Below are 24608 nucleotides of genomic sequence, written 5' to 3'. Positions count from 1 at the left end.
GTATGTTTTTGGCCATTTCCTGTTATAGGCACTTGGTCCCCTCACACAAATGAGGTACCATTTTTATCGGGAGACTTTGGGGAATGCTGACTGGTTGGAAGTTTGTGGCTCCCCGCAGATTCCAGAAGTTTCCATCACAGAAATTTGACAAAGTTTGAGGTTTGCAAGGGACTCTGGGAAACAGAACCTGGTGAGAACCCCACAAGTCACCCTATCTTGGATTTCCCTGGGTATCTATTTTAAAAAAATTACAGGTTTGATGGGTGCCCCTAGGTGCCAGCTGAGCTAGGGTCCAAAATCCACAGCTAGGCACATTGCAAAATAAGGCTCTGTCTTCACTGGAAAAATGTGATGTGTCTACGTTGAGTTTTGGGCTGTTTCCTGTTGCGGGCACTAGGCCTACCCACACAAGTGAGGTACCATTTTTATCCGGAGACTTAGGGGAACACAGAATAGTAGAACAAGTGGTATTACCCATTGACTTTCTATGCATTTCTGCCTTCAAAATGTAGGATAGTGTGTAAAAAAGAAGTTATTTTGAAAAATGCCCTCTCATTCACATGCTAGTATGGGTGGGTACCCACATATTCGGAGATGTGCAAATAACCACTGCTTCTAAACTCCATATGTTGTTTCTCATTTCGATACCTATTTTTCAGTCTTTATATTTTAACAAATGAATTGTTGTATACCCGGTACACAATGAAAAACCACTGCACGGCAGAGCTCAGTTATTGGCTCTGGGTACCTCAGGTTCTTGGTGAGCCAACAAGTCCTATATATCCCTGCAACCAGAGGGGTCCAGCAGTCATAACGGTATATTGCTTTAAAAAATCTGCCAAATTTAGAAGAAGGTACAGGTGAAAAAGTAGGCACAAATGGCAAAATGTTCTCAACTCAATTTCAATAGGTTTTATTTCAACAGTTACTTTCTACAGAAAAACCTTGATGGCTCTGCACAAATGACCTCTTGCTGAATTCAGAATTGTTTATACTGTCCAGAAATGTATACCTTTCCAGGATCCATTATTGGTTTCAAGCCCATTTATACCACTAACTGGAAGGAGGTTGAAAGCACAAAAAATAGGAAGAATAGGCTTTGTCCCAGTAAAATGCCAAAACTGTGTAGAAAATGTTGCTTCTCTGACAAAAGTCTGCCTGTTTCTAAAAGTTGAGAAGATAGTGATTTTAGCACCAAAACTCTTAGTTAATACCATTTGCAGTGAAAAAACCAAAAGCTTACTTCTGCAGCACCTTTTTCCCCCCAAAAAACCAACATTTAGCATAATTTCTCGATCTTCTCCAGGGGAATACCCAAACCCTGGGTACCTTTAGAATCCGCAGGATGTTGGAAGAAAATTACACAAATTTGGCGTAGATACCTTATGTGGCCAAAATGTTACAGGGGCCTAAGCACGAACTACCCCCAAATAGCCAAAATAAGGCTTAGCACAATGAGGTGGGGTGTGTGTGTGTGTGTTGGGGGGGGGGGGGGGGGTTATGGTAGCGCCAGCATTGAAGGAGTTAATTTCTCAAACATTTCTGAACACATTTAATTTATACCAATACACAAACAAGCATTGGCATAGCCAATAGGTCTCGCCTTTGGGACCTTATAAGTGTTTAGTTATCCAACACAATATCCTTGGCGCAACATCAAGTGTTGGATGGCTAAACACTTATAAGGTCCCAAAGGCGAGACCTTGTAGGGACGTAGGTAGAAATATATATACATAGAAGAAAGCAAATTCGTAATTGCATCTTTCTGGTTTTCCGCTTAAAGAAGGTATATTTTCAAAGGGGTGCTGATTAATTTTGTTTCTGAAACGGGGGCAGTAGGCCAAATAAGTTTGGGAACCTCTGGCACCCATTACAATAGCATCTGTGTTGTTCTTCCACTTAGCATGTGGGCCAAGGCCCACAACACCACATTGGTGACCAGGCAGTCTGGACCCAGCCTACAGCTGCATCTCATCTCTAGTATGACAAAGCCCAGCATGCTATGCCCCTACATGGTTCGGCTTTAAGATAGCATATTTGGATGCATTTAACAATCCACCTTGCAATCCCCGCTTTTGAAATGGGATTGCCCTTATAAGGTGGGGAGAAAGCCACAAAGAGTTGTTTAGTTTTTCTAAAGGATTTTGTTCTTTCAATGTAGTAAAGTATTGCTCTTTTAATGTAGAGCGTGTGAAGAGCCCGTTCTACCACTGAGTCTGGTTGAGGGGAAAAAACTGGGAGTTCAACAGACTGGTTAAGATGGAAGGTAGAAACGACTTTAGATAAAAATGTTGGCTTAGGCCTAAGAACCACTTGGCTATGATGGATTTGCAAAAATGGTTCTTATATAGTTAATGCCATGAGTTCACTAACTCTTCTAAGAGATACGATAACGAGTAGGAAGGCTACTTTCCAAGTAATGAACTATAGTCTGCATTTGTGCAGAGGTTCAAATGGGAGACCCATAAGTCTGGTAAGAACAATATTTAAATTCCATACTGGAGAGGGTGGCGCTCTGGGTGGAATAATTCTTTTAAGTCCTTCCATAAATGCTTTAATAACGGGTACTCTAAACAAAGACAAGTGTTGTCTGTTTTGGAGATAAGCTGCTATTGCAGCGAGATGTAGTCTTATGGATGTATACGCTAGGTTACATTGTTGTAGGTGTAAGAGATAACATATAATGTTTTGAATAGAAGCATCTAGTGGATTGATTTTGTTATTTGTACAGTAAATTACAAATTGTTTCCACTTTGAGGCGTAACATGCTCTGATGGTAGGACGTCTAGCCTTTTTAATGATGTTCATGCAGTCTAGTGGGAGATCGACGTGGCTAAACTCTAAGAATTCAGGAGCCAGATCGCAAGGTTGAGTTGATTGGGATCTGTATGCCTTATCTCTCCATGGTTCTGAGTGAGAAGCTTGGGTGAGAGGCATAGCTTTTGATGAGGAACTACTGATAGTTCCAAGAGAGTTGTGAACCATGGTTGTTGGGCCCATGTTGGAGCAACCAGGATCATTGTGAGGCAATGCTGTTCGAGCTTCCGAACCACTAACGGAATGAATGGGAGCGGCGGAAAAGCATAAGCAAATTTGCCTGACCAGTTTATCCATAGCGCATTACCTTTGAACAATGGGTGTGGATACCTGGACGATATATGTTTTGCGGAATGGCCCATCTCCATATGCTTTGAGCTAGGTGTGAAAGCTGTAGAGAGTGTGTCTCCCCCTGTTTCTGTAAATTGCTGTCATGTTGTCTGTACGGACCAGGACAGCTTTGCCTACCAGATGGAGTTGAAAGGATTTTAATGCCAGAAAAATTGCCAGTAGTTCCAGGTAATTTATGTGGTGTTGTTTTTGCTGAGGGGTATATATGCCCTGAATTTTATGGCTCTGAAGATGAGCTCCCAAGCCGGTGAACGATGTGTCTGCTGTTAGCGCTGTCTGTGGAACCGGGTCGAGGAACGGCCGCCCTTTGGAAAGGTTTTGTGTGTTCCACCACTGCAGAGAGCGATGTGTGCGGCTGTCCACCAACACCAGATCTGTTAGCTGACCTTGAGCCTGGTTCCCCTGATGTGCCAAACACTCCTGTAAGGGACGCATTTGGAGACTTGCACAAGGGACGATGAGAATGCAAGAGGCCATCATCCCAAGCAACTGCATGAACACTCGAGCTGGTAATGAGAGTTGAGGCTGAAATTTGGATATTAGAGCTTGCATAGTGCTTATCCTGAGAGGGTTGGGGTATGCTAAAGCTTTTAAAGTGTTTATCGTAGCACCTAGGTATTATTGTGTGCTAGACGGTTGGAGGTGGGATTTGGTCAGATTCACAGTGAATCCCAAGTTGTGAAGCAGCTGGATTGTTTTGTGTGTGTGTTGCACACAGCAGCTGTGTGACTTGGCTTTTATGAGCCAGTCATCCAGATAAGGGAACACATGAATGTGTTGTCATCAGTAGTCACCACTACTGCGAGGCACTTGGTGAAGACTCTGCGTATTCTAGTCACCCCGAACGGAAGGTCTTTGAATTGGTAGTGTTGACCGTCCACCACGAACCTGAGAAATTTCCTGTGAGCAGGGTGAATGGGAACATGAAAGTAGGCGTCCTTTAGATCTAGAGTGGAGAGAAAGTCGCCTTGTTGAAGCAGTGGGAGCACCTGTTGGAGTGACCATGTGGAATTGATCACTATGAAGGTAGAGGTTTAACGGTCTGAGGTCCAGTATTGGCCTGAGAGTAATAGAGAGAGAACCTCTTGTTTCAGAAGACTCAGGATGTTCCGGGGACACTGGACGTTGTCTGGGAGGGATATTTGGGGGAGTGGAGGTGAGTTCCAGGCAATAACCATACTGGATAATTTTTCATATCCACGTGTCTGTTGTGATAGAATTCCAGACAGGTAGAAACTGTGAGAGGCATCCCCCGACAGGAGTGGGATGATCGGGTGGAAGTGAAGGGAAGTCACTGCTTGGTGGTAGGGGAGTGTGGTGCTCTCCAGGAGAAGAAGAGGCAGGAACACCAGCTGAAGATAGGTAAGTAGATGTATTCACCTCATCCACCAACAGCCAGGTTCAACTGTCTCTCACAAGAATCTTCACAGTTGTCGCATCATATTATTCTAGAGCGGAATATCATCACAGTTCCAGCTTCTAGTTCTAAGTTACATACAAGTAGAGGACAGAGATCAAACAATATCACACATCTTCCCCCTCAACAGTAGTAAGTAACTAAACAAAAAAAAAAAAAAATAGAAATAAGTAAAAACATATTTAAGAATAACTAATTGTAAGCATAAAACAATATTAGAAAACGACCAAAGTATATTATGCATAGTCCTTCATATATCAAGATAAATTATACATAGTCCTTCATATACACAGGAAGTCTCCGCAACCTTTGACGTCTTTCTCGAACACAACTAGAAACACCAGATGAGCCAGAGGAAGAAGATGAAAAATTAGACAATTTCGAATAAGAGTCCAGTTTATTATCACGAGTCTGATCTGACGAAACATCAGAATTTACAACAACTATGCGACTCTTATTCCAAATCCTCCCATCACTAGTCTTGACAGCATTCTTAAATATTTTAACCACCGGTCTGACATTAGTATACTTAGACCAAGGTTGACAACCAACAGGAGCTTTAATTTTGACCAGGTCACCAACTTTTACCGCCTGGAATTGGGCACATTTCTCAGAAACAAGACCCCACGACTTCTCCAAACACTTATTATTTCTCAACATCTCAATCACTTTCATTATCTCATCATCCTTGTTAATCTCAACCTTCCAATCAACCTCTGTGACAGTACCATCTGTGATCTCACATACGTTAATTACATCATCGTCTGCAACGACTTCATCCTCAACATTACCACTGACGTAAACCAATCTAGAAAGGCAATCAGCAGATTTATTAATGACACCAAGAATATAGTCCACAACAAAATTGAATTCTTTAAGAGATATAATCCATTTCTTTATTCTAGATGAAATGGAGTCAAGACCTTTCTTCGAAAACATCTCCTTTAAAGGCTTATGGTCAGATAAAACATTAACCTTTGTTCCCCAAATCAAGTTCTTAAATTTCCTTAATGCCCAAAATATGGCCAATGACTCCTTCTCTATGACAGAGTTGTTGATCTCGGACACCCTGAGACATCTTGAGGCACAGGCAATTAGACCATCTAGACCACCTTTTTTTTTTTTTTAACCAAAACAGCACCTAATCCTTTTTCACTAGCATCGGTCATGATGAAAGTAGGGTCACCAGGAACGAAAGCATGAAGAGCAGGAGCTTTACATAGTTCCTCCTTGATTGAAATAAACTCTTTCTCACACTCACTTGACCACTGAAACACAACATTTTTAACAGGGAGTCGCCTCAAATTATGAGTTTTACCAGTCAGAAATGAATTTACTGTAAAACACCACCATGCCAAGAAAAGATAAAAGTTCTTCCTTAGTAACTGGTTCTGCAATTTTCATAATGGAATCTACCAACTCTTTCTTAGGAAAGACTCCATGACCAGTTATGCGATGGCCAAGATAATTTACTTCCTCCAAACCAAATTTGCATTTGTCTTTTCTAAGAGAAAGACCAGATTTTCTAAGACGTTCCAATACAGCAAATACACAAACATTGTGCTCCTGAATAGAGTTACCAAAGATCAAAAGATCATTCTGATAACATTTCACACCAGTAAGGCCTCTGTGAATGTTGGACATAACTCGCTGAAAGACTGAACCATCGAAATGAGCCCAAACGACATTCTACGAAATTTGAACGTACCCATGGGAGTCATAAAAGCTGTTAAATCTTGAGAAGATTCATCTAATTCAACCTGATGATAGGCTGATGCCAAGTCTAGAGTCGAGAAGTATTTTGTGCCACCCAAGGTACTAACATCTCATCTATGTTGGGTAAAGGAAACTTGTCAACAATAACTTCCTTATTCAAAGCGCGTAAGTCGTTGCATAGGCGCAGCTCCCCACTGGCCTTCTTGGCCACGACTATGGGAGCTAACCATTCAGTAGCCTCTACCGGTACAATGATTCCTGCATTTACTAATTTGGCAATTTCCCTCTGAACACCAGCCTGTTCATTTAACGGAATTCTTCTTACTTTGGCAACAACTGGTACAGCCCAAACTCTTACTTTAATGTGATGTTTGTACCCTTTGAGACAACCAAGAGTGTCTTTAAATATGTCAGAGAATTGTTCTACAAAAGTGGGAGAGTATCCTCAACTGCTTGTACCTGAACTTGTGGAGAGGTGTTAGGATTCAAATATACTCCAAGCAAACGTTGGTGGGGCCAGCCCATAACAGAATCACATCATTTAGCCACATATACCTTCCCTGCAATCATTCTTCCACAGAGCTCAACAGTGGCCACAAAATATCCTGACATTCTTATAGGCAAGCCCCCATAAGTCACAGGAGAAAGATAATTCCTAGAAAGTTTGACTTTGTTAACAAAGTGTTGACGAAAGACATCTTCACCGATCATAGTCAAATGTGAACAAGAGTCAAACTTAAAGTTGAGAGATACCCCTTCAATATTCACCATGTGAGAAGGATGATCGTCTCTTTTTACATCAATCTGAAAGGGGACTACTTTTACTTCAGGTTGATTTTTACTAGATGAACGGTCACCTCTACTAATTTTGCTTTTGCAACATTTTGCAAAATGAACCTTCCGGCCACAGGTGTTGCATACAACACGCAACCCAGGACAAAAAGGCGAATTCGCAAGATGTCCAAATCGACCACACCTAAAACAAGTAGGCTTCCCTCCAACAGCAGAGTTAGCAACATTGATAGTTACAGAGATGTTTTTATCCTTATCGGTCGAATCTTTCTTTTGTACTTGACACACCACCTCTTCAACTTTGGTTTCAGTTGTGGCGGGTTTATTCTTCTCACCACTTCTTCTTCATCCACGCACTTCATCATGTGTTCGACTTGTTTAGCAATAGTTATGACCTCTTCCAACGGAGGTTCATCTTTCCGCCAAATTTCTTTTCTGATATTGTCATGTGCACACTTTAGAACAAACTGATCTCTGATCCTCTCCTCTACAGCAGGACCAAATTTGCAAGAGGATGCAAGTTTTCTAAGAGCTGATACGAACTCTTCTACGGATTCATCTTTCTTTTGTTCTCGAAGTCCAAAATGATACTTTTCCATTATAGTACTCCACCTTGGTAGGTAATGACGATCTAATTGTAAAATACATATCTCATATTCATTTAGATTTCTTTGTTCCGCAGCACTTAGTTCAGGTAAATGTTCCAACAATTCCTGCCCCTCACCCCCAAGACAATGTAACAATAGTGAATTTTTACGTTCAGCGCTTAAATTGGTACCACACACCAATAACAAATACATCTATCAAATGTTCACTTGATGCGGCTGATACAGCATCTTGTGCTATTAATACCAGCGTTTTGCTATGCAGGCACGCTTGGCTCCGAATCTCTGGATTCAAGCAGGAAGTGCAGTCCGCTATTCTTAATCAGCCTTTTGACCAAGAGCATCTGTCTTGAGAAAAACGAGTGTTGTCAGAGGAGCTAGATTTGTGTCATTCGCACAAGTAGTCAATACAAAGAGAGCTCCTTTCCTTTTTTTTTTATATAGAGTTATTCAAATAACTATGAATGATAGTCTCTTCCTTACATACGAATGTCCACTGTCAAAGCGTTCAACCTCTCTTTTCTTTCATGAGATGTGCAAACGAAGGTTGTTCATAGTACCGAAGGATTCGCGCTAGGCTTATCTGTATCTTTATTTAAACAAACGCCGTACATTTCAAACACGCCAGGAATCTCGCTTGCTGTGCTGCTTGGTTAATCTATGTGTGCAATACCAAACACACAAAATGGCTGCCATTGATGACGTTTAGCCACTTCATTGGCTAGAACCAAGCCTCACTCTGAGGACGTGATGACATCAGGTGTCTCACGGACCAATCGCGCCGATGAGCCTTTATCCGTTTTCGGCCCGACTCTCACTGAAAGTCCGCCTTCAAACGCAAAGAGCGCTTCACTCTGAAAAATGAGGCTTGACACACAATACCTGCATCTGTTGCACAAATCGCTTGCTTTCCTCCTCACCGCCAACAGCTTGGCTTCGTTCCCGACAAGGATCCCACTTTCAAAGAAGTGTCAGCTGCCGTAGGGAAAACATCGGTGGAAGATGCAAGCAGATCGGTGTTGAGGTGATGCTACATCCGCTCGTCGCCGAATAAATGTGGTATTCTCCAGGAGTAGAAGAGGCAGGAACACCAGTTGAAGATAGGTAAGTAGATTTATTAACCTCATCCACCAACAGCCAGGTTCACCAGTCTCTCACAAGAATCTTCACAGTCGTCGCATCATATTATTCTAGAGCGGAATATCATCACAGTTCCAGCTTCTAGTTCTAAGTTACATACAAGTGGAGGACAGAGATCAAACAATATCACAGGGAGTTGCGTGTATTGTTACCGCGACCTCTTCCCTTACCATTGTTGTCTCTGTATCCTCCACGAAAGTATCCTCTGGAGAAAAGATATAAGAGGGATGCTCCGAGCCGATAATTTGAGCTAGCCCTGTAAAAGGAGCAACAAAATTAACCTCTAGAGGAAGGTAATTGCAAGGCCCCCATGGACTTGCAGTGTCCGTATCCTTTTTCGTCTTCTCTAAAGATGTATCGACTGTGGGCCCAAAAAGATGCTCTTGGTCAAAAGGCTGATTAAGAATAGCGGACTGCACTTCCTGCTTGAATCCAGAGATTCGGAGCCAAGCGTGCCTGCATAGCAAAACGCTGGTATTAATAGCACAAGATGCTGTATCAGCCGCATCAAGTGAACATTTGATAGATGTATTTGTTATTGGTTTTCCCTTCTGTATAAGGTCATTAGCTTTGTCTTTATATTGGTCAGAAAGATGTTGCATAAGCTTTTCAAGCTCATCATAGTGAACTCGGTCATACCTGGCCAACAAAGCTGGGGAATTGGCAATCCGCAAATGATTTGCAGCCTGTGACATGATATGTTTTCCAGATGCGTCTATGGATTTGTATTCCTTATCAGGAGGAGGAGTGTCGCCTGTGCTTTGTGAATTTGCCCTCTTGCGTGCATTAGACACTACAAGAGAATCTAAAGGGACCTGACCTTTAATGTACACTGGGTGATTGGGAGCTGCCTTATATTTTTTGTCCACCCTGGTGTTAAAAATCCTGGCTCTGACGGGGTCCTTAAAAACTTCTGGTGCATGTTTTAGCATGCCTTTTAACATTGCCAGGGTTTGGGTGGACTTTTGTGTGGCTGCAAATGTTTCCAATAAAAAGACTTCCTCTAAACGATAAGAGTGTAATTGTACCCCATGGTATTAAGCAGCTCTACTAATTAGTTGCGCAAAACCAATATTGTCATCTGGTGGTGATGGCCTAGAGGGATAGAGGTCCGGGTCATTGTGTGGGTCGGAATCTGTGTTTTAATCATCCCAAGGATCTGTATTGTGTGGAATGGTATGTGCGTCATCATCCCTATCTGGATCTCCATCCCCACCCTCAGCACTATAATCATCTTCATCATCCTGTGGTTGAGGTGAAAATGTATGTTGTGGGGAGTGTGCTGGAGAAACTAGCAGATGTGGATCAGCTGGAGTGGGAGAGAGAGGTGGAGAAGTATTAGTGCCTATCTCCTTTCGCTTCATGGGTATTTCAGGGTCTTCTGAAGTGTCCAATTTTCTCTTTTTGTGAGACTTGGCGACAACTTTGGCAGTTTCTGGGTCAATGTAGAGAGTTTTTTGCTGTGGATCCGAAAAATCGGGTAGAGGCTGTTGTGTGGGTACAATGTCCTTTGTCAGTGCCGAGGACTTGGGGTTAGAACAATGGATTTAGGCCCTGATCTCTGTACTGGGGTGAATGTATGACATTGTTCTGCATTCTGTCCATCAATTGTTCTTTCAGAATGTTGTTTAGACCCGGTCTCTGAAGCTTTCTGTGGGGTCTTGGAGTCCTTAGCTTTTGATATAGGTGTTTGTTTGGCTCTGAAGATTGTTTTCGGCTCTGAAGATTTTTTCGGCTCTGAATACTTGTCCTTTGCTTTTTTCGACACCGAAGGCTTTGGGGTCGAGGCTGTTTTCAGTGCTGACTAACAAGGGGTTGCACCTTTTTGTTTTTGGACTTCGGTGTCGAAGCTGATTTTTCGGCACCGGAATGGGGTTGGATCGATCCCGAGCCGGAAGGCTTTCCTTTTGGTTTCATAGCTGGGCCCGAGGGCAGGGCCTCTGAAATGTGTTGCCGGTGTTGACCTAAGCCCGAGGGCGAAGGTGTTACCGGTGCCCTAGGTTTGGTTTTGGTTGGGAGAGGGGTCTTGGTACTCACGGACCGCTGAGCCAGGGCGACCTCTTCGACGTCAGAGTAGTCGGCTTCGGAGACGGAGATGTCTCCTTCATCAGCTTGTTGCTCCGGCTGGAGATTAGGGTCTGCTCTGAAGATGTCCGGAATCGAGCTGCTTCCGCGGGACATTTTGTGACGTCAAGTCCGACCGTCACGGATGGTTTTCTTCGACCTGAAAGATGCACAGGCCTCGCAGTTCTTGTCTTCGTGCTCTGGGGAGAGGCAGAGGTCACAAACCTCGTGTAAGTCCGTGTGTGGGAACTTAGCACCACACCCGGGGCATTTTTTTATAGGAGTCCTTTCCATTGACTGCTGGCGTGGTCGGCGCAGATAGGCCCAACGGTACGCGTCGAAGATCGAGGATTTTATATTTCCCGAAGATGCGCGTCGAAAAGGAAATGGGACCGACACAATACCGTCGAGTGGAGAGGGATTTCATGTTGAAGGGGGTTGGGGGACCTGGAGCACAGCAAATCACATCCGAACCCAATGGCGGAAAAAAACTATCTGGAGATGGGCACTATCGTTCTAAGGAGGAGTCACCTACCTCGTGACTACAAAGAATTCTTCCAAGACAAAAACAAAGTGCAAACATCAGAGTCGACACCAGATGGCGATCTATGCACAAGTATATGATCTACAGCTCATATGCCTCGAACACTAGTTTTTCACTTTTTGGGGATCCATATATTGGATTTGTTGGAATTTAAGCAGGGGAAGGGGTTTCAGGATGGTGGGGGGACGAATAATATGGGGTAGAGTCCTGAGTCCTTGGACAACAATTGTGCTAGGGGGAATAGGTACTACTGCCTGGGGGAGGGGGGTGTTGGAGGTTACATAGTTATATTACAAAGTTCATTGCCAGATATACCAAGAGCTGATATGTCAGTCAACATTTAACAACGAAGAGTGGCCCTTTCTATACCACAATTAGGGATCTCCAAATAGACAGGAAGGTCCAGCACTAAGGCCATCCGGTAACATGACGGGTAGAAGTCAGAACTACAAATTCATCACTTGGAATGTTCGGGGGCTAAATAATGTGGTTAAAAGGATATGGGTAGCAATGTATCTTCGACGGTATGGTGTGAGCATAGGCTTTCTTTGAGAAACCCACTTGTCGGGCGACTGTCTTAAGGACGTCCAACGACGATGGAGGGGCCAATTCTTTGCAACATCTTATTCAGGATACGTCAGGGTCGCACTCATCTGGGTGGCACCGGGAATTCCATTCAAGACGGTAAAATCTAAGTTAGACCCATCAGGGAGGTATGTGGTGGTGGATGGTACACTAGACGGACAGAATGTCTGTCTGATTAATATATACGCCCCGAATAATGATGATGGAGAATTCCTGGGATCAGTCTTGGGCCAGCTGGATTGTGCTCCGGATGCATACCGGATTGTTGCAGGGGACTATAATAGTGTGTTGGATGGCACATTGGATAGGTTGATCCCCCAAGGCCACTAGCCAAACCTAATACCATAGAAGCCATGTTGCAGATGCTAACAAATTAGAACCTTATAGATATCTGGCGACATTGCAATCCACATCAAAGTGAATATTCGTGTCATACATCTGCGACTAACACACATAGCAGACTAGATTATTTTTTCGTACAGCTGGGGGCAGCTAATCGAATAGTAGAGGCACAGTATTTGGCTCGTTATTTATCTGACCATTCTCCACTGTTTATAGTATACACACTGGGTCGGCCAAGATCCCAGGTACCACTTTGGAGAATTAACACAGAGGCACTCACGGACCCGGTATACAAAGCTACAATAGGAAAAGAAATCCAGTCATACTTTGACGTTAATAGCAATACTGCCAGCACGAAAGCAGTAGAATGGGACGCCATGAAGGTAGTAATGAGGGCGTTTTGTAAGTCTATGGAGGCAGGAGTCAAGAAAACGTTAAAACAGGATTTAAATCGCCAAGAACAATATTTGGCTGACCTAGAAAAGGCACTCGCTACGTACAGAGAAAGTCCAGACGCTTGCGCGGCACAACGACAAAAGTTGGGGGATATTTGGAACACATTAAGCAAATACAATAGGAGTAAGTGTCGATGACAGTGATATTCGGAGGGTGACGAGGCCGGGCGTCTATTAGATCGATTAATCACCATGGAGACGCAACCTCAACCAATACTTGCCATTAGGAACAATCAACGACAAATGGTCTACACTCAACACAGGATTAGTAAGGTTTTCGCAATCCACCTAACTAAGATGTACTCAGAGCCCCAAGACCTCATGCATGCCCAGTCTATAGAAGCAGTCTTAGAGGGGGTGGAAGTGACCTGCCTAGAGCAGGAAACCCTAGGGGCCCCTAAAACAGAGGAGGACATTAGAGCGGCAATAAATCATGTGAAAACCGTAAAATCACCTGGAATGGATGGCCTCACTGCAAAATTTTATAAAGAGTACACCGGGGGTGATGGTTCCAAGCCTGTTGGAGGTTATTACGGAAGCGAAAGAAAGAGGGGAATTACTAAATTCAATGCGGGAAGCGTTGATAGTAATGATTCCTAAACAGGGTAAAGATCCGCTAGTCCCCACTTTATACAGACCTATTTCTATGCTAAACGTTGACCTCAAAATCATAAGTCAGGTATTGGCGAGCAGATTGATTCCCAGTCTCCCCCAACTGGTACATGCAGATCAGTCCAGATTTATACCAGGTTGGAACATGCTCAGAAGTATTCGCCGTCTATCGCACGTATTGCAGACGCGGGGGGAAAGGCACTCGAAAGTGCTTTGACTTTCCTAAGACATTGAACAGGCGTTCGACTCGGTCAGATGGGAATATTTATGGCAGGTGCTTTTAAAAATGAGTTCGGGCTCTGGGTTCGTTGACTGGGTTAAACTTCTTTATACTGTATTACTGTAATGGTGCAGTTGTTTGAAAGAGTTTTTTTTTAGCACTGCTTGTGCTACATTAGCTTGTTGAAGTGCTAATACATCCAAACAATAATGTTTGGTAAATGTCTGTGGTGTAGACCATGTAGCTCCCTTACATATGTCATCTAAGGGTTACCTAAAAAGGCCATAGATGCTCATATTTTGCGAGTAGAATGTGCTCTAGGAGGTATAGTTAAAGTTCTTTCAGCTTTAACAGAGCAAGTTTGAATACATTTGACAATCCATCTAAAAATACCAGATTTAGAGATAGGATTTCCTTTATGCGGTGGAGCAATTGCAACAAAATGTTGTTTTGCTTTGTGAATATCTTTTGTTCTATCAATATAGTACAATAGTGCTCTTTTGACATCAAGTGAGTATAGAGCCCTTCCTGCTACTGAATCAGGTTGAGGGAAGAACACCGGTAACTCAACTGATTGGTTAATATGAAAAGCCGAAACTTCTTTTGGGTTTGCACGAAGAACCACTCTATCTTTTTGAAGTTGAAAGAAAGGTTCTTCTAAGGTTAAATAATGCCTGTAGCTCACCAACATGTCAAGTGATAGCAATCAGAAAGGCAAAATTCGATGAAAGAAAGTGTAATGAACAATTCTGCAATGGCTCAAAAGGTGGACCCATAAGCCTTATGAGAACAATGTTAAGGTTCCAGACAGGTGCAGATGGTTGCATGGGTGGTATTATTCTTTTAAGGCCTTCCATAAAAGCTTTAATTACTGGAACTTTGAATAAGGATAAATGCTGTCTGTTTTGCAGATATGCAGCTACTGTCACAAGGTGTAGTCGGATAGAAGTGTAGGCTAAGCCAAGTCGCTGTGGATGCAAAAGATATCAAATAATATTTTGTATAGATGCATCTAGCGAATCAATTGTTTTATTACAATATACAACACATTTTTCCACTTTTCTGCATAACAAGCTCTAGTGAAAGACTTTCTTGCTTCTTTAAGAATCGTCATACAATCTGGTGGTAGATTTAGGTTTCCGAACTCTATGACTTCAGGAGCCAGATCACCAAGTTGAGCTCCTTAGGTTTTGGATGACTGATTTCTCCACGGTGCTGTGTGAGAAGGTTGGAAGTGAGGTGCAGCTTTTGGTGTGGAACCACTGACAATTCTAGTAGTGTGGTGAACCATTATTGACAAGCCCTTGTGGGAGCCACTAGAATCATTATGATTGATGTCTGCATGAGTTTCTGAACCAGAAATGGATGGCGGGGGAGAGGCAGAAAAGCGGAAGCTAATATCTCTGACCAGTTCATCCATAGGGCATTGCCTTTGGATAGATCGTGTGGGAATCTGGAGGCGAAGTTTGGGCATTTTGAGTTCTCGGATATGGCAAAGAGGACTATCTGTGGAAATCCCCATTTTTGGAAGTATGGAAGGCGATCTTTTGGCTGAAGTTCCCATTTGTGTACTTGTTGCTGCATCCTGCTGAGGAGGTAGGCAAATTGTTTGTGCATGCCTGGAAGGTGTTCTGCCAGAAGATGAATTTTGTGATGTATTGCCCAACGCCAAATTGTCTGAGCGACGCAACAACTGTAGAGTGTGTGTGTGTGTGTGTGTGTGTGTGTGTGTGTGTGTCCCATATGAGGTTAGGCGGAAAAGTTTAGTGCTAGATAAACAGCTAGAAGCTCCAAGTAATTGATGTGGAAACTTTTGTGTTTGGTGTCCCATAAACCCTGAATTGTTAGATGCTGCAGATGGGCACCCCAACTTGTGAGAGATGCATCTGCTGTTAATACGACTTGTGGAATCGGGTCAATGAAGGCCCGCCCATTTCCACCACTGCAGAAAGCGATAAGTGCAACACTTGATCTGTTAATTGACCCCAAGATTGATTCCACTGATGTGCCGCGCATTTCTGTAGAGGATGCATGTGTAATCTTGCATGAGGCACTATTGGAATGCATGATGCCCTCATCCCCAATAGTTGCAAGAAAGTTTTGACTGTTAGGTATTGAGTGTTTTGAAACTGTAGTAATAAAATCTGAAAGTTTTGAATTCTGTCTACATTGGGAGAGGCTAGAGCTGTGTGTGTTTAGCATTTCTCCCAGACATGGTTGTAGTGGTGAGGGTTGAAGATGGGCGTTTTATGCACTGACTGTAGGTCCCAATTGGTGGAGAAGGTTTATGGTAGCTTGAGTGTGTTGTAAACACTTTCGCTGTGTGTTGGCTTTGATGAGCTAATCGTCCCAATATGGGAAGACATGAATTTGTCTTCTTCTTAGATGAGCTGCTAGTACTGCTAGACATTTTGTGAATACTCTGGGTGCAGTAGTCACTCCGAATGGGAGTACTTTGAATAGATAGTGAGTTCCTGCTATCTCAAATCTGAGATATGTGTGATGTGCTGGGTGGACAGGAATATGGAAGTATGTGTCCTTTAAGTCTAGTGTGGACATAAGTTCACCTTGTTGTATAAGTGGAGGCACTTGTTGAAGGGTAACCATATGGAAGTGTTCTGACAGTATGTATAGGTTTAACGGTCCGAGATCTAAAATTGGTCGTAGCCACCCGTCCTTTTTGTGGATTAGTAAGTAAAGTGAGTAAACTCCAGATCTGTGGTGTTGTAATGGAACTGGTTCTATAGCTCCTGTTGATAGAAGAGCCTGTACTTCTTGTTTGAGGAGCTGTTGATGTTGTAGCAAGAGTTGTGAGTGTGAGGTAGAATATTGGGAGGATTGCTGGTAAGCTCCAGGCAATAACCATACTGGATAATGTCTTTAATACCCATTGTCTGATGTTATGGATTGCCAAATGGGAAAGAATTTTTGTAGTCTTCCCTCGACAGGTGTAAAATGGTTGGGGGGAATTGTAAGTAAGTCACTGTTTGTTGGGAGATGGACAGGTATGTGTTGGTGTGCCTTTACCTCTGCCTTTGAAATGGTTTCCTCTGTACCCACCTTTACAGAAACCTCTTGAGGGCGAGGGTTGTGTGCTTACCCTGTATGAGGGCACACTAGATTCTGAGGAATTACCTTTGGATCCTCCTCTATAAAAGGAGTGCAAAAGGAGCCTCTGTTGGATGGTGACTGAAGGGCTTCCATTGATTTTGCCACTTTTGTGTCCTTTTTCATTTTCTCAAGTGACTCATCTAATTGATGTCCAAAAAGATTCTGTTTGTCATAAGGGGCATTAAGAATAGTTTGTTGAACCTCCAGTTAAAACCTGGAGATTCTCAGCCATGCATGCCTTCTAAGAAGAATGCTGGTGTTAATACCCCTTGCTGCAGTATCGGCAGCATCTAGTGCACATCGGATAGAAGAATTAGATATTAAACTCCTCTCCTGCACTAATTCTTCTCCTTTTTTCTTGAGTTCTTCTGGGAGACATTGGAGTAACAGCTCCATTTTATTCCAGTGTGCCCAGTCATATCTTGCTAATAGGCCTTGTGTGTTGTCTATACGCCAATAGTTGGCAGATTGCGCAGCCACCCATTTCCCGATGCATCTATTAATTTAGACTCTTTGTCTAGAGGCGGTGCATCTGTTGAAGTTGGGGAATTTGCCCTTTTCCGAGCATTGGACACAACTAAGGAATTTAAAGGCAACTGTCCTTTAATAAAAATTGGATCAGTTGGAGGAGGTTTGTATTTCTAGTCAACCCTGGGTGTTAACATACAAGACCGTACAGGGTCTTTAAAAATATTATCAGCATGTCACATCATGCCTTTTAGCCTAGGTTAAGATTGTGCTGGCCTACGTGATGTTCGTAAAGTTTCAAATAAAAAATCCTCCGCTAAGGATTGCTTCTGTAGTGTGACCCCATGATATGATGCTGCTCTGGAAATTAACTCCTGGTATGCGATGTTGTCATCAGGAGGTGATGGCTTTGTAGAGTATAGGTCAGGATCATTATCTATAGGAGGATCAATGTTATAATCATTCCATTGATCCATTGGTGGTGGACTATCATCACTCCTATAATCAATTTTGGGCTGTTTGTGTGGAGAACACTGTGGTGTAATGTCTAAAGAGTTTGGGCCTGGTGGAGGGGTTTGAGGAACAGGGTCGATAGGGCTTGTAGCCACGTCTTTCTATTTCTTTAGAGGAATTTTGTAACTTATATCCTCTGAGGGAATGTTCCTTTTGGACGGTGTGACATGTTTAGCTAGAATGTGTCCAGTGTCAGGATTAAGGTAGATTTTATTCTACTTTGAATCCAGTTTTTCCTTCATAATTTCCAGGATCGGTTCCGGAGGCTTCTAATGAGCATCCTTTGACGTGTCCTTTTTAGGTCTCAGCTAGCGACGCAGCGCATGCCCTGCTCGCCTTGGCGAGATCTATTGTCGTCGGTTTGTTGGCCGAAGGGGGACAGGAGATGGGCACGCGCCCGGAGGACAGGCGATGTGCATGTGTACGGCGCGCTTTTACTTTCCTAGTTTAATGGTGTTCTGCCCGGACAGGTGATGTGCACGTGTACGGCTTGCACAACGCGCGCTTGACACGCGCGCATGACGCACTTTCACTTTCCTAGCACAGGAGATGTGCACGCGTACGGTGCGAGCTTGCTGCAAGGGGGTGTGTGCCGTTTGTAAACTTTCACACACCCCCTCCGCCGGCCCACACTTTGTGTGAGCCTTCCACGGCTCACCTCAGACAAGCTCCGCTACACTGCGGTGGAATTCAGCAGGACACTTGGCATGCAGGCGATGCCGCTTTCAATCCGCCAGTGTACGCAAGTCGGGTTTGCTTTGCTCCTATCCGCCGGGAGCTTTGTGAACAGTATAAAAAGGTAAGGATTTACATCGTGCCCCTGCCCACACTCCGTTGTCCGTGGTTTTTGGCATCACCCCCCCCCCCCACCTGCAATCCGCTGTCCGTAAATTTTCACCACTTAGACAAAAGCACTTCTCATTTAGCACTCACAGGAATAGCCGTCTCGTCAGACAGAAGCTTGGACCACTTCCAGGCTCGGCCAGAGCACAGGCAGCTGATGCCTCTGCGGGGACTACCCCCGGCGCCCTCAAGTTATGGAGTCACACTGGACAGGACGCGCATTGAAGACCAATCCCCTAAACAAGGTGCTGCACTAACCTGCACATGGAATAGCAGAGGCCTCCCCTGGAAGATATTCCGCATTCAACTCTATTGCAGAGCACTGCAGAGGCCACTGCACACCGGGATATACACTACACTACACTTAACTCCTATGCACATGCATGCTGTCTCACTCCCTGTAACATGTGGTGAACTGGGAACCATGCGTATAGCTCAGGCGTGCCCTGCACCACTGGGGGCAAAGGGGTATATTGCATGTGACCCCAGTTAGAGATTGTACCCCAGAAAGTGCACCACAGCCAGGGTGATTCCCTAAGGGTTTCTCTACAGTAAGCTCATTTTAGCGTAGTGGAAACTTTATCTCTGAGCACCAACACACAACGTATGGACCTGGAAACCTTGTTAGCCTACTCTGTGAGCTCTAAGTGCACTAAGAAGGCCCGGTGGACATGCGCACGCGGCATTTGTACCCTGTTAGTTCAGAAATGTATGCCACTCTAACACATGGCACGTGGTGCGGAGAGTAGAGTCTGGTTCTAAAAGCACAGCTACGTTCGGCTTCACATGGCACAACTGAACCTTCCCCTGTGAGACTCAGTGCACTGTCGACGCAGCTTCCTGGCAGACAAACCGCACTGAAGTGCAGCACACCTAGTATAGTGTATGTGTGCCCTGAGAGATACGCTGTGCTCAGCTGGTGCACGCACTGTGCGTGAGACGCGGCTCCCTTAACAACTCCTTAGTAAGCCTGGGCAAAGCACTACTCTCACGTAGTTTGAGAAGATTGCGCTACTTCGCACTACACGAATTGCACGTAGCACAGTGCAAACACGCGTAGCACAGTGCAAACACGCGTAGCGCAGTGCAAACACGCGTAGCGCAGTGCAAACACGCGTAGCGCAGTGCAGCGGTCATTTTTTGCTTGCTCGCGGTCCTCAACGTCAAGTTGGCAACCGCGAGCAAGCAAAATGACATCCCGGCGAGACTTTTTCCTCGTTCGCGATCAGTTGTCGATCGCGAGCGTGGAAAATAAACCTCCCGGCGAGCTTCTCAACGCGGAGAGGTCAGGCTTCTCATTGCGAGTGGTCGCATATGTTCGCGACCTCTCGCGATGAGAAACTACCAGTCCGCATTGAGAAAGGTGCCGTTCGAGAAGAAATCTACTCGAGCGGCAAAAATGACCGCTTGCACTGTGCAAGAGGCAGTTTGCACGGATTGCACAGTGCGGACAAGCATTCTGCACTGTGCAATCAGTGCGAACAGCATCTTGCACAGTGCACTACACAGTTTGGGAAGCTACTCGTAGCTCGCGTAGTGCACTTCGCGGAGCTACGCGTAGCGCTACTTCGCAAACTACGCCCAGGGTTACTCCTAAGTAGCATCCCTACCATAGCGGACTCTGCTCTCCGTAGGACAGTGAACGCCACTTACTGACAAACACGGTGCTCTCAGCTCCATTACTGCTAGCTCAGCGGGCACCGGTCCCCAGCAGTCCCACTGCATTCGGCTCCGGCACACATTAGGCAGGAGACGCAGCTCTCCGGCAGAGCCATTTTGCCTTAAAGCAGCACCCCTACCACAGCGGGCGCTGCTTGTGACAGTGCACTCAGTTTCTGTACCCCTAGAGCAGTGGTCGGTGCTTCCTGACCGACACAGTGCGCTTGCTTCCTCCTACACTTCCGGCACAGTGGGTACTGGCTCCCAGAAGACACACCATACTCCGCTACTGCACACGCTGCATTGGCCAGGCTACTCCATGACAGGTTCACTGCACTCTTTTCCTGTGCAGTGGCACGGACTCCCAGCAGACACACAATACTCGGCTCCTGCACACACTGCATAGGCCTCGCTGTTCCATGACGGGTTCGCTGCACTCTTCTCCTGTGCAGTGGCACTGACTCCCAGCAGACACACTATACTCTGCTCCTGCACACACTGCACGTCGTGCCTGCAGTAAGCAGCTGGGACAATGGCAGCAGGCATTCCAGTGCTGTAGGTCTCGCATTTTGTTTTACAAAGCCCTTCCTACCACGCTTTTGTGGTCACTCGGCTATATAAATAACAGGCAGTACTACATCAGGCAGGGATGGAATTCAATTTACCGACCTAGGGAAGATGGAAGGCCGAGCTGTCTTTACCAGGATTCCACTTTGATTTGCATGTCAGTGGCAGCGTACAAGACGCAGAGGCAACTCTGCTTCTCTCCTGCAGTATGTTTATATTGTACCGAGCAATGCTGCCTCTGGAAAGCACCGATAAAATACACCATTCGTGAAATACTCGAAATCTAGAACCGGTAAAACAATGACAACTAAAAAAGCAGCACAATAAAGCACTGGTAGCTTTCGCATGACGTCACTACAAGTGTGCTTTTGATTTACATCATACATATTATGAATTAAATAAAAATGTCTGATCACATATTCAATTGTCAGCTAGCTTCAAAAGCTGACGTCAAGCTGTACTATAACCACTTATTATTTATAAGCAGCGTGCCACCCAAAAGTATTTTTGCACAGAAGTAACAGATTTTTTATTTTTAATAGTCATTTTAATTTCATCGATTTATGATGGCTGAAAGGCCTGTCAGCCACAAACGGGAATGTGCTCTTCGTTACCGAGTGGGCCATAGAATATTTTGTTTGAAAGCTGCAAGCAATTGTCCTGTTTTTGCTAGAACTCCAGCGGCATCTTCATAGAATCTACAAATGGAGATAGGGCTTTTTTCATTTTAAGGAGACACATTTAATTTTCACCAGACCCCTTAACTTTGTTAACACAGCCGTCTATTTTGGTTACTTGAAATTCTTTGCACTTTAAGGAAGTGACCGTGTGCCCTTATCTGTGTGTCATGCAACATCTGGCAAACTGAATCTTTTGAAATATCTGAGGTGTCTAAATTTAAATCTGTATTTTATCTTCACGTCGCCAATGAATGCAATAGGAAACAAGCATTTGCAATGCAGCAAGTCTCGCATTTACGCGAATTTAAGTTATTGGCATTGGAAATGACAATGCCTTTTAATTATGTAATAAAAACCAAAACATAAATAAAGGGCATTGTCATTTACAATGCCAATAGCTCAAACTCGCTTAAATGCGAGACCTATTGCATTGCAAATGCTCGTTATCCTTTGGAGCCGAAGGTTTTGGTGCCGAAGGTAGTTTTTCTCGACTCGGTTCCAAGCTGGAAGGCTTGACTCTCTGTTTCGGTGCAGAGACTAAGGGCGGAGCGTTAGAAGCAGTGTCTCATTGCTGACCATGGCCAGAAGGCAGTGGTGGCCCAGAAGCCTTTTGTTTGATGGAAGAAAGTTTGATTGGCAAATGGGCTTTATTACTCACGGCAACCTGTCCAGTTGGAACGTCTTTGGACTCTTACTCTATTTCCAGTTCCAAATCCAATTCTTGGATAGAGAAGGCCACCTACTCTTCTGCTGCAGACGTCTTCCTTTCATCGTACTCAGTATCTTCTCCGAAGATATCCGGGGTGTGTTTAATGTTCTGCTGCTGCATGTCCCTTCGTCGAGCCCAACGATCCTGCAAAGTCTTCTTCGATCGGAATTATCGACAAGCGTCGCAATCTTCTTCCTGGTGCTCTGATGAGAGGCACAAGTTGTAGACTTTATGCAGTTCGGTGCGCAGATATTTCGAGTGGCACAGAGGGCAGAATTGAAATGGAGTCCATTCCATCAGCAGAAGACTGGCTAATACCGACCGAGATGAAGTCGACCTACACGGCTAGGCCCGAAGGACGCCAAAGATGTTTTTTCTATCGAAGACAGAGTTTCCTATTTCTCGACATGCGAATAGTGAAGCGTGTACAAAAACAATACAGACGAGGCTACAGTGGATTGCGTATGAGGGGATCCCAAGAACTGTTTTGAACCAAAGCTCCACAAACTAAATCTGAACCCGATGGCGGAAAGAAAACAATCTAACAGTGGTGTCGATGTCCATGCGCACTATCACCGAAAGGAGGAGTCACCTTACCTCGTGTCTGGAAAAGACTTCTTCGAAGAAACATAACTTGCAAACATCCGGACCCAACACTAGATGGCAGGAGTATGCAAAGTATGTGTATCTACAGCACGCATGCCTCAAACCATCCTTTACTAAGCTATTAGGAATGTGCACCATTGTTTGGTGCATTCTGTCATGAAAGAGGATTTTGGATGTCACGGATTTAAATCTGGAAGGATTTTGCCAAAGTTTATGAGGTCAACCCTAATGTGTGTAGTTTGGTGCCTGCAGGCTTACCAATTCCCTATTAAGCAAGTCAGACAGAGCTTGCTTTCATCTAATTTCGCTATAGTATCGCCTCTCATTTTTCCAAGATGATAAACAAGAATTTTGTATTAATTGTTTTAGGTTTATTGCACACTCACCCACAGCAACTTAAGCCTCATAAGCTTTCCTGCAAGAAAAAAAGTAAAGGGGGGGGGGGGGGGGGGTATCCTTAACGCTGCACACTCTTCAATTATATCAGTCACTAAGTTGTATTACTTTAGACACAATGGTCAACTGATTTGTTGGTGGAAAGTAAGCATGAAAAGAGCTGAATGCTTGTCAATGGCCCTGAGACCTGACTAATATAAAAGAGAACTATGGCCTCTAATAAGGACATGAAGGTGCACATTTCTCCACCCTATCTTACAATTAGGATGTGTCAGATCACTTGAAATGTTTGATATGCTGAAAAGGTCTTACAACACATCTTCCCTATTGGGTGCTTCTTTTTATAGTAGCAAGAAATCAAGTGTAGGTATTCAGACCTGGCTGAATACAAGAAATTAAAGCCTACTTTTAATTATGAAACATAGAATTCAGAGTAGCTAGGAGGGGGATACACTGGTAAAGAAAAAAGGCTGGTTTGTGGTGAACAAAGGAGATTTAGCTGAACTGAGGACTGCACAGGTGTGTTAACGGTCACATGTTTGTGCTTTCAATTAATACTCTAGGGGCTGGAGTGCCGGCACAGAGCGATGTTGAAAAGAGGGTTAAAGACATGTCTGTTCATTTCAAGTCTTGATCCATTTGCAGCCTTATCAAGTATTTGCAGAAGGACTACTGCCTAACATAAATTTTGTAGGATGTTTGCATCTTTGCGTTGTGCTGGATAATTAGACTGGCAGATTCCAAGATTACTGGGTCATATGTCACCCATTACACAAATTAAGCACAGTGATGTAGCCAATAGAGAACCAAGCCCTAGTTTTTTGGTTCTCAGAGAAACAGTGATAAGATGGATTTTCTTTAATGCTTTAATTGGCTGCTAGACGAGAGAGACAAAGCATGATGCTTGTCTCTATGTCTTTGACAGAATCACACCTTTCTTCACTTTAGCTTGGAAAAAATACATGGTTATTGGTGAGTCATCATGGTGCATTTCGATCTCCTATTGAACACAAGTCTTCGGAACGTAAAATTCTTAAGTACAACATGGGAACAAAATTACCCCAGAACAATATTAAATAAATGTGAGACCTTAACATAAGATTATTTATCACTCACAGAATTGAAGAGCTCAGTGGTCAGTCCAAGGTAGTTATGAAGTGCCAAGAAGGTCACCCTTTGAAGTCTCACCATAATGATCTGTGAAGAAAACAACGTTAGGAAAATTGGACAAAGACAGCAGAGGTCTTTGATGATAGTGTTATGGTTTCATATCTTTTTCTGCAGGAGTCAAGTTCATAGACTTTACTGCCCAGAATGGCCAACACACCCTTTACTGGTAGATAACATGAAAGGATTTATGGGAAAATCTGGATGCCAACAAACCTAAACCCATTTA

At 44.1% G+C, this 24608-nt stretch overlaps 1 protein-coding gene across 2 annotated transcripts in view; it reads right to left on the bottom strand.

The window, feature by feature from the left end:
* The window catches only part of PNPLA7 (patatin like domain 7, lysophospholipase), a 1876659-nt gene that overhangs the window by 1541700 nt on the left and 310351 nt on the right, over window positions 1-24608 (bottom strand). For both annotated transcript variants that reach the window (XM_085610534.1, XM_085610541.1), the window contains exon 11: window positions 24329-24409. In XM_085610534.1, the coding sequence (XP_085466660.1) occupies window positions 24329-24409 (81 nt within the window). The remainder of the gene's footprint in view (window positions 1-24328; window positions 24410-24608) is intronic.

Source organism: Triturus cristatus, chromosome 1_2, assembly GCF_964204655.1.
Source record: "Triturus cristatus chromosome 1_2, aTriCri1.1, whole genome shotgun sequence".
In the NCBI taxonomy this organism is placed as follows: Eukaryota; Metazoa; Chordata; class Amphibia; order Caudata; family Salamandridae; genus Triturus; species Triturus cristatus.
This window is presented reverse-complemented; position numbering and strand designations above follow the sequence as displayed.